Consider the following 27,471-nt stretch of genomic DNA (forward strand, 5'->3'; position numbering starts at 1 on the left):
TTATGATGATGCATATTTTCTTCTCCTTCCTGTGTATAGATACTTGAGATCTGGAGAAATGTACTTAAAACTTCTGAAGGCAGGGGAAGGTTAATGTAAACAGCCAGTATTAAATATTAAATAAGTATTTCCAGTTTTAGTCTGCTCTTCTGCTGTTATACAGGTTTCCAATCCAACTGCAGCTAAAAAAAGCCCCGTCCAGTCATGACTTCTGTAAATTGGAGATTCTTGACTTGCCTTCAGATAAGCCATATTAATTCACATCTGCTGCAAACATGGGCCACTCGGTGTGCATTGCCTTGCCAAAACACACCCTTAAATCCCCTGCTGCAATATAATTTCCTCGATGCTCATGCATAATTGATACAAATGAACCTCCTATTGCCCAGGTGCCCATTGCTGTGAAACTCTCTTTTTTTTGAGACAGACAGTACTAACTGCCCCGAGAGCTGCTCTCCCCCAGAGCATCCCTGAAGGTCTCTTTTGTGCTTCCCACATCCGTGAGAGTCCACGTTGGTCAACTGTGGAGAGCTGATGTGAATGTAAATAAAGTTTTATTTTTTACACTTATACTATTAAACGTGTAAGAGACGTTTCCTTTTTTTGTCTGCTATTTAGAGCATGTCTTCACTGATTATCTCAACATTAGTTATTTTCAGTATTTCTCTTTTTGGAGTACCTTGTTGGTCAGCTCTGAAATAGCCATACCATTTCTGCGTTTGCATGAAAAAAAAAATGCAGTTTAGTTGCTTCATCTCGTTACTGTCTGTTTTAGGTGCTGGAATTGCAAGACTCCTCAAAAGATTTGCTCTTTAAAAAGCAAACCATATAAATATGAACTGGTTTTGGTCTTGACAAAAGTATTGGGACAAGAAGTATGTACTGGTTAAATATATAAAATAGTGGAAAACTTGACTCATTTCTTTAAAAAAAACCACATTAAAAAAGAGTTAAAAAAGCATTCAGTCAAAATTTACTTTATTTTTGTAAGCTAACTTAGGTATCCCAGATATGTAAAGGCTGACTTCGGGCTCCCCCTGACTCACAGCGGCAGGCAGTTACCCAACAGTTGCCCCTGTGTTCAGGCTATTCTCCGCTGTGGGCCTGGAGGATGATTGCTTATTTTAAGAAAAATGCTCCTAAATGTAGGAAAAGAAATATAAATTGCTAATGGCTTCTCCTCGGTGTATCCAGTGGATGCCTTTTCAAAAGCAGAAAAACGTGGATAGGGTTTGGCTCTGGAAGAAAAAAAAACTTAAATATGACTGTAGCGTACAGCTTCTGCCCCTCCCCGGCACACTTTAAAAGCCCATATCAGTTTGCTCATAAATATCCTAAAAATGTAGATGGTTTAATTAGAAATTATTAAATGTTCCAGGCTTAAGAAAACACAGCAAAATAAAAGCGCTGTTTGCCACACAACCATTTCAAAGCTGGCATAGAAGACATCAGAAAAAAACAGAGCAAATATTTAACATTTACTTTTAAGTCTGTACAGGCATTCTTATTTATTTTACCATGTGGTTACTATTAAGTGCATTGGCCTGCATCCATCCTTGCAATAAAAAAATAAATAAAACAATCCCCTGTAAGCATGCGCAGCTTTGCAGGCTTGCCAGCCCAAATATTTAGACTTCTCTAGCGGAGATGGAGTGTTCGGGGAGCTAAGTGCGTGTTTGGCTTCAGAGCAGGCTGGGATGTGCGCTATGTCCTTCACCTACAGACTTTGTGGGGAATTATCCCAATGGAAGTTGTGGAGACGGTTTACCTGGGGAGCTTTTTTCCATGGCAATGTTTAGGATTGATCCTGTGAAGAAAACACCCCCTTCCTTGACTCCTTCCTCATCCTCCTCCCCATCCAGCACTAGCTCAGAGGTCCTGAAGTCTATTAATCACACGCTCTGTAAGCACTATAGGCAAATCTTGTATTAGCCCCATGTGCTAGTTCTCTTTTGTCTCCTAAGGAAGTTATTCAACAATTTTTTTCTTTTTTTAAAATTAAGTTTAAAACAAAAATCTCCCCATATATCCTGCAATATACGTGATCGGGCCCTGATCCCGGTGCAATTACGCACAGTCCTTGTGGGGTTGCGACCCAGCTCGATGCGAAACACAACCTTCTGCACTGGCATTGGCAGCTGACAACGCAAGGATGCCTTGCAATGCACTTAAAACTATTCTTCTTCATGGACAGATTCCAACACATGTACAGAAGGAAAGCGCTTGATATAGGATGACTCAATACAAAAATGCTTTACATATAGCAACTTAGATTTCCTCAATTAAACCACAGGTTGGCTATATTTAGGTCAAGATACTGGTCAGGAAATTAAATTCTTCTTTTTTTCTTTTATAGCCTTGCTGGTAGATCCTAAACACATCAAAACTTGAAGTAATTCTCATGTGAATTTTAAACCCCATTCCTCCACGTTCCTTCTCAAAATGGAGATCATCATGATAACCGTTCTGATTTGCTGAATCTGAGGGAGAACTGAAACTTCTTAGAAGCCAATTCTGTACCACATAAATTGTGTAAATGGGAGACTGGAGCAGTCACTGCAGCTTTGTGCTTTAGCTGGATGTACATCCCTCTGCATCCCAGGCATATATGAGCTAAGTCCCCAGTTTTTCCCCCCAAGCACCTTTCTTGCAATGAAAGGTTGTTTTTGCACGATATTTTTAAAATCCTTCTCTCCGTGCTTTTGCATAAGGAGTCAAGATCTGAGTCAGCACAGGTCCATCAGCTCTGCTGGATTCACGTTAATACACAAGAAAACCTTTGGGCATGGCTCCTGGTACGTATTTTGGGTTGGGAAAGCTGTTTCTGTTGTTCAGGTATATATTTTAATCCCCCTCCCTGCCCCTTTGCCACCTCAAGCCCTGGGGGAATCCACGGCCCCGCAGCTGGGATGTGCCGGGAGCATCTCCAGAGGGAAACTCTACCAGCCAACCCCAGCCTGCAAAAAGGGACTGTGCAGTAAGTAAGTTTTAAGGATTTGTTGCTCTCGTCTCTTTTCATCTCTGAGTTTATTAAAGTGCAAATGTCAACCATGGAGACAGCTATCACATGCAGTGCAGTACACCGAGAAACACTTTCCACACCATAAATGGAAGGTAAGAGGCTTCGTTGTGATTATCTAATGCAGTTACTTGCACAAAGGACAAAACTGAACCTAGGCTCTGTGCCCTTCCACAACAGCTAGCAAGTATTAAAGCAATTAATTTAAAAACAAAACCTTCTCCAGTCCATCAGTTGACAAAATAGAAAGTACCAAGAAGGATGGAGTATTTATAGAGCTCAGGATTTTTTTTCTGAGTTTCATGTTAATGATACGTTTGAAGGGATGCTTATACTCAGAGCTTTTAGAAGTTCAGTATTTTAACAAAAAAAAAAGATAAATACATATCATAAATACTCCTTATAGTACAAACAAAAAATTGCAATGGACTAGTCCAGTTCATCTCTCTCATCAAGCTGAAGTTTGTCTGCCCAAAGATGCTGGGCCACAGACACTACAGTTATCCTGGGATTCAGTTTTGCTTTGTGCTCTAAAAGAAAAAAAAACGAATGCATTGAGGTACAAAACACGTGAATATAACATGATACAGAACACATGAACATGCTTTCCGCAACAAGAATAAATATTACCATGTCTACAGTATCTACTTCACAGCTTCGTGAGATGAGGATAAATAAACTATTTCAAAACTTGAAAAAAAACATACGAGAGAAGTCTTACAAATAAACTTTGATTTTAAAATTAAGGCAGCTTCAGCAGGAATTTCAAGGCTTTTGTTGAAAACAGACTTTTTGTAACACCAAAAGTGTACTCGTGCTTTGCAGCTAGAGCTCTGATTTACCGTCCAGTTCTCCTAACTTTGATGATCAAAACGAGCAAAGAAATATACGTGCATCACATACACGTAATACCAGGTTTGCTCTCTGCAAAACTCAGTGTTCGGTCAATAGGTGTAATGTGGGAATTCTGAAAACCAGTTAATCTCTCAGGCATGGGAGTGAGGTACCTCTGAATAAATCATTAACTTCATGTCCAAGAGGCAGACTGGAAATTCAGAATTACAGGAAGCTGTTGCTTTTTTATAAGTGAATGACGAAAAGGAATATATAAGGGAAGGGCTAAGGGAGCCAAAGGAAAGCACTAAATGGAAAGCCCATACCAAAGTAAGACCTTAAGAAAGGGGACTCTAGTAGGTACATCATATACTTGAAACAAAAACAGATCCTAAAACTTTCCAGTAAAATACTGCAGGAGCTGAAGCAGGGATTTGTTTGGCTCATCCGAAGGGATGGATGTGCGATTATTCTCCCCCCTCTCCTCTCAGCTAATAAAAGGGTGAAGCCAAATAATTGCACAACAAACGGTACTTCAAGTATTTAGAAACATGGCCTGCATGTCTCACCGGTGGGATTCTGCATAAACTGGGGGATTTGTGCACCTCGTGAAATAAAGCTGTGACTTCCAGCAGTCCTAATGTATGTCGAAGGCACAATTTCATGTCCTGCGTATAGGTCTCTCTTCCTTCTATATGGGTGCACACAAGATGACTGACGATAAAGAGCAGTAAAATGAAAAGGAGTAGACAAAATGGTTATTTTGTTTGAACTTCATCTATTCCAATACAAATGGCATTATAATCACACGCAAAAAATGTATATACAACAGATACTAACTGGTTGCTTCATTTTTTACAACACTGCCCACACCCCTGTGCTTCCACACCTTATGAAATGCTAAATTGGACACACATGCTGAAGGTGCATTTCTGACCCATCAAGAGAAAAAAAATCCCGCTGCCTTCACCTGCTCAGCCCTGACTCCTGAAAATAAAACTGCCCCAAACCCCGTTGGCACCAGGGCTTCGGCCAGGGAGGGTGGGAGGGCAGGATGCTTGTGGCTCCTGATGCCACCTCTCCTCCCTGTCCCAGACGAGGCCGTGCTGGGTCCAATGGGGTTAGCTAAGCTACTCCTGGGCTTTACCTAGAAGAGGGTGTAAAAATATCATCCCTTTTCTCTGGGTCCTCTCGCATGCCGGGATTAGTGTGTGCGATGGCAGGTGTCCAGGACACACACCTACCCTGCTGGGCAAATAAAACTGAGAGGCCAATGACAGGGATGCTACCTACATATTTTTTTTTATATGTATATATGTATGCATATATAATATATACATATATATATATATTTGCCAGCTAGTATAGTACAAGCTATATCTGAATTAACTCATCCAGGAGCTGGAGGTTAATGCTGGAGCCTAACTGAACTCGATCCTTTGCATATTGTCTCTCTCCCACTCAGGCTGAAGCGAAGTTTGGGTGAGTTTGTGGCTTGCAAAGCACAGCGGTCCAGTGGCTTTTGAAGAATTGCACTTGGAGTAATTCAAGTTTCTGTAGTTCAAATACGTCTACCCTGCTTTTCCTGATGCTCCTGCATGTACCAGCATAACTCAGAAAAACTGACCACAGTGTAACAGTTTAAAAGTTAAATTTTTCCTCTGGAAAATGTAACCAGAGGTCAGCAGCTTCTTTGCAGCTGGGAACCAGAAAACAGCCTATTTGAAGGTAACATAAATTAAAAAGAGAAGTGAAACTTCTCAGAATATCTCAAAATGCAGCACGGATTTGGGTAAGGCTGCAATGGACACTTTAATCCGACGTGTTCATCGAGGAGGTACTTCCATCAGTCCTACTCGCTCCACTGCCTCTGCTGACATTGAGCAGGAAAGTTGCTTCATCTCGTCGTTTCTCTCCATATGGAAAACCGAGCCACTCTTATTGCCTTCTAGGCAAGACTGGTTTTGCAGATCCATACGAGTTAATGTTTGCATGGGTCTGAGAAGATGCCAAGTGCCACAAGAGCTTATCCTACCACCTAGAAATCCCACCCGCCTCCAGGAAGCAAATATTTCCTCCCAAGGGCATTTGCTGCCGTTTAATACTACTAGTTCTGCTGGGTAGGAAATCCCAGAGGACAAGTGTCATTTTAAGGCAAGACATCTGTACATCTACATACTTCTGAACCGCAGATTAATCTAATGCACCAGCTCATTATCAACTGGGCTACAGGTGTTTCCAGGACAAGCGACTTGGCAAGATGCTCAGTTCTGAGTGATGATTTAAACAGCCTTTTACATTTCAAATACATTTCACAGCAGGGGTATGGACGCTCCTAACTGTTTCTTGGATGGAAATTAATGTCTGTCCCTACGGCCGCTCAGCCGCCCTCTCCTGCTCCTTTCCAAAGGGGCTTACCTCCAGCACCCAAAACCATTTAGGGCTGTTTGCTCAGCGTTTGCTCATGTCTCAGCACTGATCCGAAAGCTGCTAAAGAGCTGGGTGCCGCCCAACTTTGGCTCTGGGGTGGGGTTTTTTTGCACGCAGGAGTCTGGATTCTCCATCCTCGCCAGGTATGACCCGCTCAGAGCACAGCACTGGAGACGCACATCATCCAATAGCCACCAGGCACAGTACCAAAGCCATCCTCCACCCCAGAGTATTTATTTAATAATGATAATATAATAAAAAGCTCATTACAAAACCTAGGAGTACTACAAATATTTCCAGTGTTTCTTTTAAAAACAAAATTGTTCTGCTGCCGGATTTATAATCCAACCACTGCTGTGTTGGATTTAGCGTACAAGAACTTAACAGCAAAACTGATTTTTTTTTGAAGCTTTCTACTTTGTGCGGCTTCTGGAAAAATCGGAGCTATACAGTCACGTTAGTGAGAATCCAAGCGAAATCTGTAACAAAAGTAAGGCAATTTTGTGTTTTGAAACAAAGGGACTTCAAGCTGAAAATGTCCACTTACATGCCAGTAGATGGCAAAAATATCCCGTATTTGTCTTCGTTACCTAAAATGATTAGTACAAAAGGCTTAATGTGTCATTCTCTCCCTTGCTTCTCATAGAAACTTGCAGAAAGTGTAAATTAAAGTGCAACTGTACAAAAAAACCTAGCAAAAAACCTCGATGGGTCATAAGAAGCTATCAAAAAGATGGATTAAATTTTTTTTAAAGTTGAATGACCGCATAACTGGGACCAGCAACGTTGCTCAAGTTCTCCTTCGCTTTGTTTCTTAAAACAAAACAAAAAAAACCCAAGGAAAAAAAAAACACCCAGGATTTTTTTGGCAGTTTTCATAAAGTATTTGTTCCTTGACTGATTAGACTATTACGTTCCTTCACAATCAAGTAAATAGATTAAATACCGGAGCAAAGCCAAGCAGATGCCAACGCTGCCCATTAGATTAAGCCTATGTAATAAAAAATAATAATTCTTTTAAACAAAGAAATCACACACGCATTAGAGTTTGCCCTTGAATAACAAGAATTTAACCTTAAAAATTCCCGTAGTTTGTTTTAAAAAATAAAATCCTATCCTTCAGATAGCCCGTAGTAAAGAAACAGTACAACTCTGAATTCAGATATCCCTGCCTTATCAGCGGAGTGGTGAAGGTCACAGTCCGGTGAGCAGCAGCAGGACGGGAGAGCCCTTCGGCATGAAAAGTGAGTCTCTGGTGGCGCGAAGCTGCGAGTGGGCAAGGCAGGGAAGGCAGATTTGGCAGCGATTTTAGGGTGCTGACAACAGGCAAAGGTTTCCTATAGGAAAGGTGAGAGGTAAATGCTTCAGAGCCACGCGATGCTGCTGGCTCTCACCCGGCAGTGATGTTCCCCGCCCTTGGGTGAAGTGTGGGCGAAGCACTGGGTTTTTGGGTGGCTCATCGGCATCCTGCCCTCCGTCGGTGGCTCATCCAAATCCTGCTTGGGATTCGGCCCCTGGAGCTGGTGGTGAGGCAGGGGAGGGTGAGCGGGTTGGAGGGGGGTGACAATTAAGGGCTGCAAAAAAGGCAAGCAGCCTTCATCTTTGAATGTGGTGAGCAGGTCAGTGCCGTCCAGAGCTCTCAGGAGGACAAAATAAAGCATCTTATGGGACACTGCTCTGCAAAGACTTGACATGTGGAGGCTTTCCCACGGCACATTTGCAACAGGACCTTTGCACATCCCACCTTCCCTCCCCATCTTTAGCAGGTGAAAAAAAACAGAGGGGAGGGATGGCATATTGCACTAGTGCAGAAGCATCTAAGCAACTGCTAGTTTTAGGAGGAAAGTGTTACCAGAGGCCGGCAGCCCTGCCGGGACCCGGGTGTGAACGCCACAGAGCTACTTCATTACCCCTCCGCTCCATTTCGTGTAGCTCCTGGTTGACCCCTCTGACCTACCTCAGCCCATCCTGCCCCTGCTCTGCACAGCAAAGGGGATACAACATCAACCTCACTGCGCACTACCTACATCACAGAAAGCTTGGCCATGGCTCTGTTAACTCAGGATGAACCAGGGGGGAGGTGTTTTCCAGAAACTCAGCGATACATTTGCTACCTTACAGCCATGCCAACATTTCCCATTCAGTTCACTAGGAAAAAAAGGGTATTGGATACATTTCACCACGGTATAACGAGTGAAATACAGTTATTCTTAATTTCCTCAGTGCCTTGTTAGAGGGGAGTATGTTTTGGGTCTGGAATTGCCTCTGTGTCGCAGGCTATGGAGCGGTGAGGGGTGGAGGAGGAGGAGGAGGAACGAAGCAGAAGAAACAAGGAACAGACAAGTCGGACCAGATCCTCACAGTGCAATACCGTCTGTGGAGGGACCAGTGCCTCAGTGCCGCCCGTCAGCGAGCCAGGGCCATGATCAGGCTAGCGCACATCTCGAAGAAGTCCATGGTGTGGCTCCCCAGGCGCGGCGTCACCGAGGGGATGCTGCCGACGAAGGAGCCGCTCAGAGAGCCCATCAGCGACTGGCACTCGGTGGCCGCGGCAGCATCGATGCTCAGCCTCGGCCGATGCAAGCCGGCGGCAGAGCAGGAGCGCTGCGGCGTGGACGAGCCAGACCTCTGTTCCATCACATCATCTTGAATATTAAAAAAAAAAAAAGAAAAAAGAAAAAGTGGCATTAGTTTGGCATCTGCAATGCATGTTTGGTACGGAACTAGTAACAGTAGTGGAGACAAATGGATCAAAAGGGCTTTTGCTGACTTGAAACAGCTGCATAAGCATTTTGAAATGCAAAGAATGATTTTTAAATTTTTTTTAAACTTCCAAACTTGTCGTTTTATGTGTTTTACATCTTGTGCTGCACCATTTCCCGCTTACCATCAATGCTTTTGAAGTCCAAGAGATAGCTGCGGTTATCAACCTGGTAGAGCTGCAGGCTCATCTTCACGTAATTGCCTGTTACCGGGTTCTTGCGGCGCACTCTGAGATGGTAGGAGTTCACCACCTGCAACGGGAAACTTGCTTTCAGGAGTAAGATTCAAGGTAGCAAGACGAACATTTCTTTCCTTATTTTTTTCTAAATACTAGCAAGACATCTTCTGAGAAAAACACAGTTTCTAGAAAGAACAATGCCTATAAAATTAAGCAAAAACGGCTTCATTTTAGTTTGCATTAGTGGGACTATACAAAACTTGTTAAGGAAAAGGGTTGGGGAGGAACAAAGTGGGGAATAGATGGAAAGGGGACAGTTTTGTGAAAACCAAGGCTGGTCAGTGTGCTTGTCTGAGCACTGCTCCTGACCACCAGTCTGTCCTATCTTCTTATTAAATCTTTTCTTAACTATTTTTCCGTGTAATCTGACTACCCCATGCACCTGAGTGCTGTAAAGATGAGATGCCAGCAACTGGTGAGACTGGTATGAGTGAATTTGGGGTCAGCAACTGCAGTCAGACCGGGGGTCTAGGGGCTCTGGGACTGTGATGCCAGCAAGTGGAGCAAGTGGGGTCTCAGCATCAGTAGCTGGAGTGGCCATAACTCTCTGGATCATCTGGAAATAGGCTTCATATCCTATTTCCTCCTATCTTTAAAAATGCTTCTTAGGGCTCCGATTCACCAGCTGCTGGCAGACGAAGCTGCCGTGACCCATCTGCCAGGCACCAAACTGATGTTTGCTCCTCCCTCACCAGCAGCAATGGCCATAGGAGCCAAAAGGTCCACTCGTGGACCCGCAGACGAGGACCATGCCCGTGAAACCAGGGCAGGCTGGGCAGCTGGGGAGAGTAACTTCTTCCATTGGCGCAGCTAAATTCAGTGTTCATGAATCAGCCTTGAGCTGTGTATTTTCTCTTGCTGCTTCCCACCCCACAATCTGCTGCATCTCATTTGCAATGAGATCTTTTCTCTGTGCTATATTTACGAAGCAATTGCATGGATGGGAAAGCTATTTTGATGAAGAGTCACATCTGAAGTTATTCTTAGGGTGGGAAAGACTATTGTGAAACCTCCTCGCACAAAATAAGCTCCACTGCCTACATGAAGACGTTGGGCTGACTTGGTTTGTGAAGCTGTACCAGAAATACATCAGATTTGTTCGCTCTCTTTAAAACCATGCAGCTAACAAATGTCTGGCTGGTGTAGGCATATGCATCTGGAGACGGTCAACCTCCTGGCTGGTGCAGTGAAATCAGGTTTCTGGGCGCTACTTGGCTTTAAATACGCAATATTATCAAAAATAAGGAGGATAGGAGGCTTTGAAGAAGTCGCACAGTGATGTTCACACTGTACAACCCTTGGGACCTGGAGTGAGGAGGGTATCTCCTCTGGTGATGAAGATCTGGGCTGAAATTCTCCTTACCTTGCTCTCGATGCTCGCACGAGGCTGCTGCGAAAGGCCATGAGTCAGGAGAGCTCACGTCAGCGACTGCACCGAGATTTAGGGAATCAGGCTCAACAGAAAATATTAAGGGCTAACTTAGGGATTTATTAATCGGACTTTGAAAAAGATTGTGACTAAATGCTGTGTAGCGCTGAAGGAAGTATCTGAAGTGAATACCATCAACTAAAATGTCATCTGGGTTTAAATCAAGCTTCAAGAAGCTGAGCCCTAAACCAGGGAAGCAGTAAGTGTCTGAAAGCACACCTGGTCCACAAGCACCGCTCCATCTCCATCGAGGAAAATGCCACCACATCAATGGTACAAACTCCTGCCCGCAACGGCCCCCTGCCCCTCATCTGTGCATCTTTTAAGAAGATGCATATCGTGCCATTTCAGCACACACGACTGCCAGGACCCAAGCAGAAATAATGAGAGTTACTTTGCTCAGGAGCACTCGCGATGACCTCGCAAGGAATTAGCCACTAAAATTAGAAATATGACCGGCTCCTTTCATCCTCGCAGTTAAACGAGGCAGAATCATCTTTCCAGTCAGAGGCTTAGAGCATTCAGAAAGAAAACTCTTATTTCATGCCATAAATAAACACCACAGATATTGAACCACAGCTAGCATCTTAATTCAGCGTGTTTGTATTAATGAGAAATAACAGGGATGATCGCAAGGTGTGGGCATTTATTTGGAAACCGGTGAGGCTGTAACCATACTTATTAATCTCCCTGAGCAATTCAGCTCATGAGAAAAAGACCCTTGAAAACCACCACGAAGCACCAGCACTCCCTACCTTCCACTCGAAGTCCAGCTGTTTCATAGCACGGTACACCTCGGCCATAATGTCATAGGGTTTGCTCTGGCTGCGGATTCCCAAGTGCCACTTGGCCTTTTTCACAGTCAGGGGTTTTGGCTTCGTGGTGTTGAGGGCATCCAAAGGACATCGCGCTTTGGGGCTGTCCGCTATCAACGGTGGCATCCGCTCGGGGTGCGGCTTCACCCCGGGAGGGATGTGCATGGCACTGTCATCCATGAAGGAGCCGGTGGGGGGGCTGGAGGCAAGGTAGAACTCGCTGGCTTGGTTCATGATCCTCCGGTTGTCGATGACAAGGTGGTAAGCCACCGCCAGCTGGTCCTGAGGGTCACCGCTGTACAGGCTGTTCATCACCTCCGACTCCATGCATTCAAACTTTTCACAAACTTCGCGAACGGCATCATCATCGATGACGGTGGCGTCATAGGAAGGGTCCTCTGGGAACAGGTAACTGGGCAGCTCCTCCTTAAACCACTCATGCTCCCTGGGGAAAGGCAGAGAGGAGCCACCATGAGCTCTGTGCAAGGCAAGCTGGGGCAACCATTGTCACCAGTCCCTCGCTTGGTCTAGCTAAGACTAATCCTCAGCTGCAGACTGGGGAGCTCAACACAGCCCTGCACGGTCCCCCCAGTACTGCAACAGCAATGACACTTTGCAAGCATGGCTGCTTGCTCACTTGACTTTGACGTAAGACCTCAGCACTTACGAGATCCTCATGTTTTTTGATTACTATGGGTCTGAGAGAGATACAGAGCATCAAAGCTATCCAGGTACCTGATTCCCACTGATTTACAATGAAGTCAATGATAATTAACTGGCAAATGCCACAGAGAGGCTTGTCTATAGGTTCTACGTATCAGCTGTAAGCTTGCCACATGTGCTGCTGCTCTAACATGTAATTAAATCCTCTAGTCTTAAGGACTTAAGAAATAAAAAAGGCCTTTTACTTGGTTTTACTTGAAGGGTAAAATTAAGGCCATCCATCGCAAATGCATTAAAAACCTGAGAACTCCTGAAAGTCCCAGTAACATTTATTTACATATATGCTTAGCACACCAGCTAGATGTAATGATTACTATAAATTTCATAATATGCGTGTCGGGCTCCAGTTTTACAAAACTTTTCTAAAATGACTCAGATTGTGAGAATTTTGAAGTCCTACTACCAGCCATGAACTTTTAATGATCTCTGAAGGCACAAATATCTGCTTAAGAGCCCAATTATTCCCTTTACCTTGAATTTCCTCAGTGATGCATGCAGATAAAAGGTTCATGGGCACCGCGCTCATTGACTAGACAAGAAAACTACGCTGCATTTAAAGATGAACCATTTGCTCACATTTTAAACTATATCCAATATTTAAGGATTAAGTTAGTAATTCTTGTGTTTCTCCTCCTTTTTTATTGGATAGACACTAAGTACAATGATTACCCTCTTATTCTGAACTGGTACCCAGAGGGAGGTGGTCTTGAAAGAATGAAAAATGGCTGGTGGATATTAAGTACTTTGGATTATTGCATGATATAGCTGGTTTTGCTAAGCACTATTAAGAGATTTTTGAGGCTATTTTATAATGCAGTAAAATGGCATTTTTTGTATATATACGTAATATAAGTAAAATCATCACCCTGTTCATCATCACCCACTGCCAGCCAGCAGCACCCACCTCTCCATCAGCACACAAGGGTGCAGGAGTGCTCCTTGAATCACTTAGGACAAAAAACAGCTGGGTTAGCTGACTACTCCGGTAAACCACCCTGCCCACCTGCCAGCGGGTGACCCCCAGGACAGCCACCATCCTCTGCCACTGGTGTGCCGGAGCCCTCTGAACACAGCCAGCCCACCCCATCCCACCTGGGCTGACCTGATGTCCTTGATGGTTGCTCGCTTGAGGGGGTCAACCTGCAGCATGTGCATGAGGAGAGTGGCAACGGACCGGTTGAGGTATTCAGGGATGTAAAACACACCTCCCCGGATCTTCTTGAAGAGGGTGGGGACGTGCTCATCATCGAAAGGCAGAGTGCCGCAGAGAAGGGCATAGAGGATAACGCCGCAGCTCCAGATGTCCACCTCTGGGCCTGCGTACAGCCTGCACGAAGGCAAGGGCAGGAAAAAGGTGTCATCCCCCCATCCTCCTCTCCTTAGTTAGGGTGCAGGTCCCACTGGGGACCCACTGCCAGGTCCACTGGGGCCAGAGCTGCAGCCCACCCCAGGGCTGCTCACGTGGATGCCCCCAACCAAACCTGCCTAAGCCAAAATCACTCAGGGGCGAGGGGAAATGATATGGCAGAGCTGGCACTGGCTGCCCACACTCCTCTGGACGGCTGTGTACATCCCCGCCTCTGCCAGACCCTCCAAAAAGCCAAACCCCACATTTCCAAGAGTTCTGCCAGGCTGTTTGCTCCTTTGTCCCAAGGGCTCAGCCAGCAATTTCTGTTCATTCAGCGAGGCAGATTAAACAGCAGCAGATACTGTATCTCTGAGTGTTTATTTTCAGGTGAAGTTTGTGTGCTGGTATGCAAGCGCTCCCGCTTCTGACAAGCTGCTAATGTGCTTCCTGGCATCACCAAGTTGGGACACCTCAAATATATGAATTTTGCTGCTGCTTGCTTGCTTGCTCGATTTGTTTATCTCTTTTTGCTACAACCGATGCTTTCTCAGAGATTTTGGGAGGCAGTGCCTACCCTTGGGCTGTAAAATCCTACCAAAATACAAAGGTTGAAATGGAAATACAGAACTCTCTTCATGAAACCTCATCATCCTGCACTTGCTCCTCCTGAAAAGCACTGCCGCAGACACACCAGTGTACTAAAAGCACTGGTCATGCATGCAGTCATTCTCTGAACATCACCAAAACACCAGCTCTGCTTGTCCAAGGGTGAGACTTTCCCTGCTGAGGCCAGGGACAGCAGCAAAGTCATTTTGGAAATGGAGACAATTAACTAGATGCCCCCTTGGTCCTGCCGCCATGCCCGATTCCGACAGATAGGAAGCCTGATTCTTTTGCTGATAACCACATTGCTTGAACAGCTGATTGGACTTTTAAGCCCAAATGAGATGCACTTTTATGTCTCTGAAGCCTGAGGTGTCACGCTTTCCTGCTTTTGTGCTCTACCCAGCAAAGGCAGCAGGAGCCGGGAACCAGCTCACCCCTGCCCTGCACACTCACCGGCAAGGCATTCATCCTGCTGCAGGAACAGCAGATCATGCCTCTCCCCCACAAATGCAGCTCTCATACGATGTTATAGCTTTGAGAAGAGGGCAGCTTGACATATAATTCAGGGGTATAAAAATCAAGGATCACTGATACTGTAAGCAGTACCGATGCGGGAGGGCTGCAGCAGTAGCCAGTGAAAAAGTGCAATGTGTAGGTTTGGTTTTGTTTTTCTTTCTTACTTTTGTCGTTAATAAGCTGTATTGCCTGTATCCTTGGAACGATCAGGCTCTGCATACAGGGACTAAATCCTTCTTGTTAATCTGCCATGCGCCCTGTCTCCTATACGAACTGAAAATAATGTGCTGCTGGCCTTTACCGAAAAGGGCATGGAAATAATATTTTTTTGGAATCACGGTAGAGTTTCTGGTTTTGTCCCCCTCTTGACAATGAGGATTTACTTGTTTTCGCACGTAGAGCTGTAGTCACAACAGGGTTTTTGGATGCTGGTCTAATTCCTAGGATACTCTGCCAACACTTGCACTGGTGTAAACAGGGATAAAATAATCATAACCACAGTAAACACACTTTGAACAAAACGTTGTATTTAAAAGCTACAGTTACAGGCAAAAATACGCTGGATTAGGAAAACTAATGCTCATGCAAAGGGCGATTCAAAAATATGGGGCAGATAATGAGATGGGCAGTTTGAAGGACCATACAGAGGACTGAGAACTTGAAAATTTGTATTTGCAATCCTTGCTATGCTATTATAGAGAGAGTTAGGGAAATAAGTACATTCTATGTAACTTAGGTTCCTGACAGTAAAACATAGGAGCTAACACTTCTGTATCAACACGCTAAAGTCCAATTCAACCTTGCAGAGTGCGTTCGACATGCCATGTGTTGTACAGATGTTGCACGCTGAGAGATGCAACCACACTGGAGGTCTGTCAATTCAATTCATCAATTCAAAACAAAGTTATGATGGTTGAACCTACTGTCACGAACAAAACCCCTAGCTTAAGGAACCAGAAGACAAGTATTTTCAATACTAGAGTTCAACAGTGTAGGGAAGTGATTAAAGATCTTCCCGATTCTTCTGTAGTGAATGGTTTTCCTCATTAATGCTGTGTTTTATATTATAGGTGGGCAGGAGAGAAGGGCGTGGCCTGGAAAGCCTTTCTATCTGAAACCTCAGTATTTGCATCCAAAGAGTGATTTCCACCCTCTTTAATTAGCAATATAAACAGTCAACATCTGCTATTAATAATTCCTCCAAAGTAAACATCTTTAGCAAAACATGGTTTGCTATTACAGCTACTGAGAAATGTAATAACCAAGAAAACTTTCAGATTTTTGCCAATAGATTCACCCAAACATAAAATACAGGCTGGAAGGATTCAGCTGCTTTTACTAGATGTGCAAAGCTGTTTCCAATCCCAAGAACAAATTTAAAACCCATGTGCTCACATTGGCTCTGATTAGAAGTGGAACGTCCTACCTTCCAGAGATGACTTCGGGGGCTGCATAATTTGGGGAACCACAGCTGGTGCGTAGAAATTCGCCATCTGACATCATGTTGGACAAGCCTAAAAACAAGATGTTTACTACATATTGATGTTTAATGTGAAGGTCCAGCCATAGAGGACTCCGTGTCGCACAGAAGAGGACAGGTATAGCAAGTGGAGGCAGCAATTTGCAGGGGAACTGTTGACATAATTTAGATAGACTCCTTTGAGCTGATTTGCAAAAAATAATAATTATTATTATTGTTATTATTGTTATTTTCACATCCAACCAAGGAATATTCACTCCAGGCTTATTTTGCTTCTCTAAGTTGCAAAGCACAGAGCACAGAGGAAAAGAGACATAATTCATCTCAGAGCACTTACTTTATATGGGAATTGTGTGGGGCTGTGAAATTAGTAAATCTTCAAAAGGATTTATCACTGCTAGAAAGGACTCACCGGGACCGAGCTGGTAGCCCAGCTATTTCAATGGATTTCAATCGGTAATGCCACTGAAAGACTCCTGTTACTGCTCGTTTGTAAAATGAAGTGAGGCCAAGAGCACATGGCCAAACGTACGGAGAACATGCATGAAAATAAACACACGCAGCCAGCTCACCCTGGAATTAACTGCACCGAGTCTGTCTTAAACATAAATTAGCTAAATCTTTATATTAGGTGATTATACTAAAACATAGTGAAGATTTGCAAATTACTTCGCTGCTCCATTCTTAATGCCAGTACAGAAGCAGCCTACAATAAGTAATCCCTGCTTTTGCAAAAAGGCCAGTGTTTATAACTGTGGGCTTTTCAGGTAAAGCAACTGCTAGTGGTTAGGAAAACAGGCTCTGGGTTTTGTAAGGCGTGCTACACAGACACGCTCTAGCAAGCACCTCGGAGCTGGCTGCATTTCTGGAATGCTGCTGGGGTCACATACCAAAATCGGCTATCTTTGCATTCATGTGTGCATCCAACAGCACGTTCTCTGGTTTCAGGTCTCGGTGGACAACCATGTGTCTGTGGCAGTAATCCACCGCGGAGAGAATCTGCTGGAAAAGGCGTCGAGCTTCTGCCTCTTCAACCTATGGACGCAAGGGGAAATAGTCCTGAAGGTTGGTCTGCATGCAGAGCTGGCGAGGGAAGGTTTGACTTAGCAAGGAGCCAAAATGTTCCAGGGTGCAGAGAGAAAATCACAGCGTGCTTGTGACCAAAAGCAGCAAATAAAGCACTTTTCTCCCCTTGCATTTTATAATATGCTAGTGTTTGCAAATGATATAGCCCAGAGATGAAATCAGAAACCTAAATTTAGCTGAGCTATCAAGAAGAACTTATTGGTGGCACCTATGAGGCAATGGCCTGCTGTCCCAACGGGATGAGTTCTGCTATACAGCACATGCAGGTTGAGGCTGGACAAAACACCGCAGAGGATGCTGCAGGGAGCAATTCCTCATGGACAGATGGCTTTGGAAAAAAAAGCTAAAGGTGGAATATTGCGATGACTTTAATTAGCGGTATAGCTATATTAGCTATAAAGTTGTAGGAGCTATATTAGAGAAATTATATTTAAAATGATGAAGAGACTGATTATTTTTACTGATGACTTCCTAAAGAATCTCTTCATGAAAAATTTAGTTTCTGAATGCAAAAGTTCAGAAAGGATCCAAATTAGTCACTGAAAAGACCCAGATGGGTAAAATGTGCTGGAAATCAGAACTGTATGTAGAAAAGTAAATGGAGTCAGCTCCATCGACCAGTGCATTAATCTAAACCAATTTATTGTAAATGTATTGATTTTTGTAGTACAGAGAGGAAAAGTATGATGGGCTGATCCTTCACCTGAAAGCCTTATTCTGGATGTCCACTTCAGCCTATTTTTATCCCCTTGCCCTGCGATTGCTCCCTGCCTACAAGGATGTCCACGGGGCAGACACTAGTGATTTTCTTTGTAACCATAGTATCACATTTCACGGGCTCAACCTACGCCTCAGGTGATTTATACCCAGCAGGATTACTGGCATTTGAAAATGTTGTTCAGATAAGCCACATCCTTAAAAAGTCTTCAAAAAACCTGACGTGCAGCCAAGGGGGAGACGAATGACCCGGACGGAGAGCACACTGAGTGCTCTTCCCCTCCAGTGCCCCGCACACACGTAAATCTGCTGCTGAACTGTGGGGGTTTTGACAGGCAACCCATAGCTAAAAATTATAAAAATATGCTAGTTTTCCAAATATTTGCACTAAGCAACATGTTACCTTGGATATTTTGGTTTGCGTATTGAAATACATCAGAGAACATTGCAAAAAATTGCATGCAACTTTTGTGCGAGCCGGGTACGAGACACTCCAGATGGGATTGCTGTGAAGCAACTTCTATTTTGGGCCTTAACCTTAACCACATTCCCTTTAGCAGTCGTTTTGCTTCTAAACACCATCCTCTTCCCACACAAGTGTTTGGGCTGACACGGTACTGGCACTTACACGTCCGTGCTTACAGATGTAATCAAACAATTCACCGCCAGATACGTATTCCATGACCATAAAGAAGTCCGTTGGCGTGCTGATGACCTGGTACCTTCAAAAACACAAACGGATTTCGAAAAAAAATAATTAAGAAGAAGAGGGAAAGGCTTTTAAACAGATTATTAGTTTCATGTCAACCCTTAAAATAAGCATTTGTTTGGATCTTGCATTTATAATTGCTTTCCACTTCTGAAAAGCTATCTCTTATTTCAAGAATAATCTTTCACTTGTCTATGAAAGGATCTCTTTAACAGACCTACGGTTTTTCTTCCAGCTTTTAAATAATCCTCTGAAATCTCTGCCAGACAATCCCATCACATTTAGGACTGTCCTGACTTTCAGATTCCCATTTTGGCTAAGATCTGCAACAACAGCTTTAGAAATGAAGGCTTTGTTAGCTGGGGGCAGGGAGGGGATATATTTGGTTTCCCTCACGTCAAGGATAAAGGAAATAAAGAAGAACTCTAGACACTAGAGGGAGCTTCTTTTGGAAAGGTATAGAAACAAAGATGAGCACCCCAAAAGATCACCGCTATTTTTCAAATATTAAATCCCTCTATATTCTAGAATGGAGGGGGGGGGACAGTATCACCCTTGACTCACAAATTTATTCTCCACTTTCATTCAAAACAATCCCTGAGTGCTGCAAATGCATTTCACTGTCCCAGCTGGTACAAACTGCCAGTGATCAGCTGAGGTCAATGCAGCTACAGGAATTCATAGGAGCACCAGCTGAGACCCCCCTCTGTTTTATTTCAGATACATTGTTGTTTGCTTTTTTTTTTTACAGCTGAATTTCTGTGGGTTGTAATTTGAAACAAACAGATTTCAAACAATTTTCAGAGATCAGCAAGTGAACAGGTGATAGCCCCATAAAAATCAATAGGATCAACTTAATTTTTCTGAAGTGCTTTGGACCCAGACATCTAAATTATTGTTAATTGCCCCACTATTTCTTTTATATATATGTAAAAAGCTATGAAAGAGGAGCTTTACGTACCATGGTCGTCTCCTCACCTCTTTTCTTTATCATTGTATTTCATGATTGCAGTATGTACCATAGAACACTGATATTGTTAAATTGGGTTTAATTTTTAGGCTTTAATAGTTTGACAAATGTGTGAACAGGACTTAACTTGCAGGATGCTGGATGCACAGCTGAGGACTCTTGCTGGCTTTTTCGTGAAATAATACCAATTTGTACTCCAATAAATCCATGGAACTGTGAAGTTGCTCTAAAGTCAACAGTTGCTGCATGGTTAGTTATTTAGCTGTAGAGAGAATTTGTTTTCCCTTGCCTCTAAGTCCCAGGTATTTGCTATATCTCATGCCAGTTTTAAGGCTGACCTAAATGTCAACTTATCCTTGCAGTTACCATTCAACAGCTTTCTTTTATAGAAATGCCAAAGATTTTATCGAGTGCCTCATTAATGTGGGCTGGCTGCACAAACTGGGGATTGAGAAGGAATCCCAGAGGCTGGAGTGCAGGTGCTGATTTACAACTTAAATTCAGGTTCATCAGAGTGGCAACTGTGAAAACTTATGTCTGAATAATAAATTAAAAAAAAAATGTTCCTTTAAGCTCTGGATAATCAGGCCATTAAAACGTAAATCCTATTGACTTCAGGCCAAGGCTTCACTCTACGAGCCTGACCGTGCTGCAATTCCTCAGGCACAATTCTCAGCAGCTTCAAGTCCGGAGATATCAAGCCAAAAAGGGTCATCACAAAAACTCCTAATAGCATCCCAATGAATGGTCAGGAAAGCCCAGACCCTCTCTCCACACCCTTATAATGGCCTCTGCATGGAAGAGAGGACGGCTTGGACAGGTTTAGCTGAGCAAAACTTGATGCAGGGACATCGGTCTGTTGGCTGTTACGATAACCCAGACTCCCAGTGGAAGAAACATCTTCCATCATTTCACAAAGTGTTAACTGTGTCCCATGTAAGTTAGTGGGAGACTCTCAAAAAGCAGCGTTTGGCTCTAATGTGCAAAAACTTGACCACGCACCTAACATTTTCTACTACTCTAAGCCATCCCCTGAAACCCTTCCAACTGTGTATGTGAAGTCTTTGCAGATGGAGGAACCAACTGAACACGTGGCAGAAACGGTACTTACAGTTTGATAATATGAGGGTGCCGGAAGAGTTTAAGGTTTTGAATTTCTCGCTTGATCTTCCCAACCACATCCAGGCTGCGTATTTTCTGTCTGTTGAGTATTTTTACTGCTACTTTGTGCCCCGTCAGCTGGTGTTCACCAACTATTAGAAAGAGAGCATTGCAAAGTCACTAAACAGTGTAGCAAGATTCATATAAACAATTTAGGACACTGTGATTTACAAGCAAAAAGCAACTCTTGAAGGGAAAAAAACAAAAGATGAGGGGTTGAAACATTTTAAACTTGTTTTTTGTCTCTTCACTTTATTGTTTTCCCAGTGGAGTCATGGAAGACAGAAGAGAGGGGACTTATCTGCAAAAAACACTCAAGTAAATAAAACAGAGTGAGTTACTGGAGGAGGTCATACCCAAAGCTAATTTGCAAGGATTTACAGCATGTAAAAGCTAGATCAATCAGAAACAGATATATTTAAATGGCAGAGGAGAATCTCCACTGGAACACACTGGTTGATTAAATCCCTAATAAACCCAGTCTTAAAACTAGACCATCACACTTCTTTTAAAAAAATTATATAGGGATTATCCCTGCCCAAAATAGGACTGTGGGATTTGCATTACAAAAACTAATTTCTATTTATACTTTCTCAAGCGTGCTTCTTGGTTTGATGACAAGCTGCAGGAACACTGCTGTACTGCAAGAACAAATCTGGTTTTAGAAAAGATACAAATTTCAATATGGGTTTTTATAATATGCACTTGGTGCATTAAGATGATGATGTTTATCTCCTGTGTACAGGGACAAACAGTAACCACAAACTGGGAGTAGCACCACTGTCACTGGGGGAATTGCACTAACTTAACAATAATGTGAAATGAATTCAGCATTTGATCCATTTGTCATCAATAAAAAGACTATACAAAAAATAAAAAGCTCCCAGGAAGCAAGATTTATATTGACGTTAACAGCAGAAACTGCTTGAAAACTGTCAATTGGATGTTTATATCTAAAAGGGTTCTCTGGCCATGAGCTACCCCTTCTCAGTATTTTCTAATGTGATATTAAAAATGGTGACATATGGATGGTTTTCTAAAGAATGCACAGAAAACGTGCTTACAGTAAATATTTGTGCTTTCTAATTATGAACATTACCCTTTCAGTAATAACATAGAGCGCAAGGAGTTAATAATTATGTGCAAAACTTGTTATTACATTATTAGACTCTGTAATTTTGGAGGCTTTAATGAGCTGATCAGAAGCAAACGGCATAAGCAGATGGCATGAGAAGGGCAGGGAGGCAGCGCCGGCACTGCTTGGGGCACGTGAGGTGACTATTATTAGCCACCAGATAAGACCTGCCAGAGATTCTTTCCTCAATAAGAGCATCCTAAAAATAAAACACTTTACTGCCCTTGAAAATTAAAGCACCACTTTGCATGTGTGTTTTATTCCTCGCAATACTTAAAACTACTAGATGAAATGTAAATAAACTAAGCTTTGCAGTATAGATGCAATTTAGGGATTAGCTGAGGGCTGGAGGAGGCAGATAATTCCTCTTCTGCAGTGCAAGGAGAGTGCCGTAAATAGTCCGAGGAGGCGTTTTCCCTGGTGCATCCCTGGGGAGAGGACAGCAGGGCAGCGTTGGGCCTGCCCCGTGCTGGGGAGGCGTTGCTGGAGCAAGACTGCAAAGCAGCACGCGTGCAAGGGGTGCAAAAGCATGGTCAAGCTTTACTGGGCCTTGCGAGGGGGCTGGGGTACAGCCTGTTCGGTCACTGCAAGAAATTCTCCCCAAGTTGTGCCAATTGTCTTATAAAGGGCACTGATCTCTCTTTGCCAAGGTTGTCATGGTATATGCATGGCATATGTTACACTGAGGAGGCTGAGGAAGGAGTGACAGAGTGGTGTGACACAACTTCAGCAGACGTCTTTGAGATCAAGTCTTTTACCAGCAGCATTTGATTTGGTCAACTATAGCACTGCGCTACCTCCGCTCTCTCTTTCCTGGGAGCACGAGAAGCTGTACTTTAAAAGCTGCCCTTGATTCATTCAGCTCCATTAAAGAATTATAATGCACTAAGCCATTAGTTGGGAAACTGAGGAACAGCAAAGCAAAGTGGTTTATCACCGAACTAGGAAGAAAATCCTGATTTCTGCCATCCTTTGTTTCAAGACAAACCCTTTCTGGCCTTACCCCCGTATATGCTTTGAAAAATTTTTATTATACATTGGGAAAAAAAAAATAGCCATGCCCAGAATGAATAATTATTGGTTTTAATACCATTGCCAAATAGTTCATCTCCTTTCCATCCATGACAAACAATGTGTAAATCTGCGAAGGTTTGCTAGCTCAAACACATTAATAATTAAAAATAAACAGTCTATTTTGTAATCCATCTTTTGCTTACAGTAAGCATTAGATACAGAGATATTACTGTTTCAGTCCCCAGTGGCTTGTTAAGCCTACTCGAACGCCTTGAGAGACAGAGAATATAATTTGCTATGTGGTGGGAGCCTTTCAAGCCTTTCAGGTCTCTCCAGCTGCAGCCTGTAGATGCAGGAATTTTAACACGGGGCAGTAAGGACAACCTTCCCTCTACTCACGGAGTCGCTGTCTCTGACCCCATGTGCTGGAGCACGTTGGTGGTATGATCCAGCCCCAGGATGAGGAGCAGTGGCAGGTCCCATGCCTCCCACAGGCATGGAAGGGGATGCTCGTGCAGCTCGTCTCTAATGGGTTTGTCCTCTCCTCGCCCCAGGGATGGGCAATGGTGGTCTCGGGTGGTGGTGAGGAAGCCTTCTCCTTCCCTCTCACTACCTCCTGGATTAAAAGCCCAGGGGGAGGAGGGAGGGATGAGTGGCAGTATTAGAAAGGTGATTTGAGCGTATGTCTTGTCTTTCAGTGACAAGTGCTCAGGTAAGCTCCACCGCAGCTTAAAACCAGCAACCAGGGCTCTGTTGGGGTGAGCAGGGGAGATGGATTCAACACTGAGACGACAAGCAGCACTGCACACTGTGCCACAAAAAAAACCCCCAGCCATAAGGGTCAGGTGGTAACGCTGACCCTAAACTCCACAAAATGGCACCAAACGGGACACGGTGTGAGTGTCCTTAGCTGCTACCCCATCTGCTTCCACGTGTGACTGCCTGGGCATGAGAACGCTTCAGCATCAGATGCTATTAAGGAAAGAAGGGAAGAGATATAATAGAATTAGTTTCTGAAAGAGGACTCTTCTAATTTAGTTATTTTTATAAGAGAAAAAATGAGGAGGAATAGTGTTTATCCTACCGTAAGCTGAGATAATCATTAAAATCCCTTGACAGCATGTTTTTTTACAGCATGGTTTTTTTACAGCAGGTACCAACGAAGCCTACCTCTGGGTGCATGTTTGATGCAGCTCAGGTAGCACAAGCAGTTAACATTTTTGCAAATGCTTCAGGGGAATGTAAAAGTTTAGGGAGGGATGAGAAAAATCCTTTCCTATCAGCTGTGCCGGCCCTTACCTTAGCCCAAAGTTAAAAATGAAATCCATCCAAAGCATATATTCAGCAGCACTGTATTAATTCTGCCCCAGTGCCACTTGCTTATATGTTATATCATCCTTTCTTTCCCTTTCCTTCATCTGTTCAGTCTCTTTTAGTTTATCATCTTCCCTCCAACACAAGGTTTGTCCTTCAGTGGCAATGGTACAGTGCCTGGGAAAATGGGATCTGACCCCGACTCAAGCCCATGGAGCTGCCATCATAACCAACATAAACATAACCCAAGCACTGACGGTCCTTGAGGGACCACAAATTGATCACCTTGGTGGCCAACAAGCATTGGGTAAGAAACCACCAAGTGGCCACCAGGGACATCATGTGTGGCACCACATGGAAAAATATTTGTGTTACTCTGCAGAATTTTGACTTAAGCTCTCCAAGCTGCAACCACCATGAACCTCATTGTGCGAGGGCTGTGGTCGCGGGGAGAGATCTTCGGGGACCCGCAGGGTGGGATATGCCCAGGACAAACACAGCAGCAATTTGTCTAATCTGTTCTTACCAACCACCAGCGGAGGAGATGCCACCTCCTTCCTTCATTGCTTCACTAAACTCAAAATCCAGGATCATTTCCACAGTTCTATTTTCTGCAAATTTATCTTATCTTTGGCCTGGAGGACAGGGAAAATAACTATCACCAGCTCTCCCTGCATTTGGCAAAATCCTGTGTAATAATGTTGACCCTTGGCATGAGACCTCCTATCCATCCACTACATTCACATCCACCAGGTTAACTCCTGCCACCTTCCTCTCTTGTAAAAAAATGCTGCATTTTAATCACCATTTCCAGCTGGAATTTCAGTATTATCACCAAAATCCCGCTCTCATCTGCCAACCTATTTGCTCCCCTCCATGTCTTGCATGGTCTTTCTATAAACAAGATCAAGGAACTGAATGGGCTTAAAACTAACCATCTCCTGCAGTGTTTAGCTAGTTTTTAGGTGGATCAGTTCACCGATGACCCAGGCAGTGCTGAGACGGAACGAATATCCCAACAGGGCAGCAGGGACTTTTTCTGTCATATCTCTGGTTTCTGATGGCTCAAAGTGACTACTCACCTCCAGCCACAAATCCAAGCTCCAGTTAGTACCCCATCATCACTAAATCCTTCCCTTCCATTGCCATCTTTTTATTTCCTTAATAATTGTTATCCTTAAAGTTTGTAATTTATGATTTCTTTGAGGAGTAAGGCAGGAAAAAGCACCTCTTACAAAGTCTTGTACAAGGCAGAGTTTGAAGAAAACACATCAGCAACAAGAAATGTCACTGATGGCACCAGCCTTCTTAGTGAAAAAGCAGTTACTATATACAACATATGAACTAATCAGGCCAAAATCTCTTCACTTCTCTCATGTTTCTTGCTAAATAGGGTGAATACAGGCTTTTCTAAAGCTCATTTGATTAAAATACTGTAATTCTGTCTAAACAGGAGATCTAGTTTCTTCATCTCAGCTTCAAATCTCAAGTCCAAATTTCACCTGTCAGTTGTAGGCAAAATATTAATGAAAAAAATATATAAAGGGTACTACTTACCCATAAAGGATTTTGAGCTAGGAAATCTCTTTTGTGTTATTTTAAATGTTTCTTTGGAAACTGTCAGTTTTTACCAAAGTCAGGTCATACGTGGGGTGGGGGGGGGTGTTTGTGGTAGCCACTCCTGAAAGGTAGTTAAGGAAAAAAGGCTATTGTTGGCAGGCTTAATTTGGTCCACAAGAAAAAAATTGCCTTTGGAGCACTTTTTGAGGTCTGCTGGTATATGTGAGTGATTTAAATGGTCCTTACTGTTAGAAGTATTTACTCCGATAATTCTTTAGTCAGTAAATTTGTGGTTTGGGATTAAACACAGCAATATATTTTTAGGGGCCTGATTAATGGTCACAGGTGGATTTAGCTCCAGTGGTCGCGGTGGTTTCTTTCCCCTGCTGTCAATTTTGGTTTATTTTAAAACTCCAGTCGCTGAGCGCAGGCACATCACCCCTTCGACCAGCCACAGCACTGTGGGTAACCTCCCGGCGGGGCAGGGGGACACCGAGTGGGGTGGCTGCTCCGCTGGCTGGAGCTAAACACATGTCCAACCAGGAATCACAGCTATCCATTTTGCTTAGACAATAAATTTTGTTGTGGTTTGTTTTTGGTTTGTTTTTTTTTTTAATATCATGATTCAAAAATAAAATTTGCATGTAATGGCAGAATTCACAGGAAAAAGAAATAGAAATATTTGGAAATCTTAGAGTCAGGTAAAGCAAAGCCGGTGCCTTGAAAATGCGAGTTGACTACTCTGGCATGAATGACAAAGGAATCCCTGTGTATAGCCCAAGCCTGACCCGACCCCTCCATTCCTGCCTGCTGCAGGTCTCAGCTCCGCGGGAGCCGCTTCCCAGGCTGCCAGGAAGGCTGCTCTGCTCCCCAGGGTGATGTACAGAGGGGCAGCAGAAGAAATCCCTTTTGCTCCCGGTTCCTCACGCTACGAAGCACCTGCCATCCCTTTGGAAAGGAAGGGGCAACAGGGACCACGGCCTCGGCACAGAGGTGAAGGATGCCTGGTTTGCTGTCCAACCTTCCCATCATCTTCCTCCTAGTTCGGGAGGAAAGTTTTGGTGGGTCCTGCTCGGAGCACCGGCGCCGGGGGCTGCAGCAGGCAACGGCAGCACGCCGCCCTGCTACCGAAAGGCGAGGTCTGCATCTCCCACCAGCTGCCCGCGACCCCCCCTCATCCCTTCCCCCACACTCACACCCCGAGAAGGGGGCGCCTCCCACCCCGTGCCCACCGGCGAGGCGCCGGGCTCCGCCAGCCGAGCGCCGCCCGCCCCCCGCGGCGCCCCGCCGGACCCCGCCGCCCCCCGGGGATGCCGCGCGGCCGCGCCGCGGCGGGGGGAGCCGCCGAAGGGAGGCGATGCCCGGCGCGGAGGCCCGCGTTAGCGGGGAGGAGGGTGGGGGGGAGGCGGCTGGGGGCGCAGCCCGGCGAGCCCGGCCCCCTCCCCGCGGCCGCGGTACTCAGCTCTTGACTTTGCCGAAGGTGCCGACCCCCAGCGTGTCTCCCAGCACGTAGTGGCCGATCTTCACCCGCCCGTCGTGCTTCTGCTTCTCGGCCATGTTCGCCCCCCGCCGACAGACCACAATGCACAGGGCCGGCCCGGCTC

The 27,471-nt window shown here is 44.3% G+C and overlaps 2 protein-coding genes across 12 annotated transcripts in view; one reads left to right on the top strand and one right to left on the bottom strand.

Moving 5' to 3' along the window:
• FYB2 (FYN binding protein 2) overlaps positions 1–6,561 on the top strand; it is a 29,279-nt gene extending 22,718 nt beyond the window's left edge. For 6 of the 8 annotated variants that reach the window (XM_076340128.1, XM_076340126.1, XM_076340129.1 and 3 more), the window contains one exon: positions 428–570. In XM_076340128.1, coding sequence (XP_076196243.1) covers positions 428–437 — 10 coding nt within the window. In that variant the 3' untranslated portion in view covers positions 438–570. Of the gene's footprint in view, positions 1–427; positions 571–2,356; positions 2,796–2,878; positions 2,982–5,318 lie in introns of those variants that run through there. The other 2 variants (XR_012995501.1, XR_012995500.1) reach the window with 2 other exon arrangements.
• Positions 6,490–27,471, bottom strand: PRKAA2 (protein kinase AMP-activated catalytic subunit alpha 2). Of its 4 annotated transcripts, XM_076340133.1 has the most exons (10): positions 27,331–27,471; positions 20,795–20,936; positions 18,633–18,726; positions 17,092–17,236; positions 16,148–16,235; positions 13,354–13,578; positions 11,469–11,973; positions 10,648–10,738; positions 9,171–9,297; positions 8,863–8,928 (listed from the first exon to the last, which is right to left on the bottom strand). In XM_076340133.1, exons 1-9 carry the CDS (start codon positions 27,422–27,424, stop codon positions 9,209–9,211), a joined length of 1,473 nt encoding a protein of 490 aa, XP_076196248.1. In that variant the 5' UTR covers positions 27,425–27,471; the 3' UTR covers positions 8,863–8,928; positions 9,171–9,208. The 4 variants fall into 4 exon arrangements, with proteins under 4 accessions (XP_076196250.1, XP_076196247.1, XP_076196249.1 ...); XM_076340135.1 differs by lacking the exon at positions 10,648–10,738 and having other exon boundaries at positions 6,490–8,928; positions 27,356–27,471; XM_076340132.1 differs by lacking the exon at positions 10,648–10,738 and having other exon boundaries at positions 6,490–8,928.

The sequence above is a fragment of the Aptenodytes patagonicus genome, chromosome 5, assembly GCF_965638725.1.
Source record: "Aptenodytes patagonicus chromosome 5, bAptPat1.pri.cur, whole genome shotgun sequence".
Taxonomy (NCBI): domain Eukaryota; kingdom Metazoa; phylum Chordata; class Aves; order Sphenisciformes; family Spheniscidae; genus Aptenodytes; species Aptenodytes patagonicus.

Excerpts from the sequence above, each read along its gene's own strand:
- PRKAA2 (XM_076340132.1), bottom strand. The coding sequence starts at position 27,424 with ATGGCCGAGAAGCAGAAGCACGACGGGCGGGTGAAGATCGGCCACTAC. Across the intron at positions 16,236-17,091 it reads TGCAAAGATAGCCGATTTTG|GCTTGTCCAACATGATGTCA; the intron begins GTATGTGACCCC and ends TCTTGTTTTTAG. Across the intron at positions 9,298-11,468 it reads AGCTGGACTTCGAGTGGAAG|GTGGTGAACTCCTACCATCT; the intron begins GTAGGGAGTGCT and ends TTCCCGTTGCAG.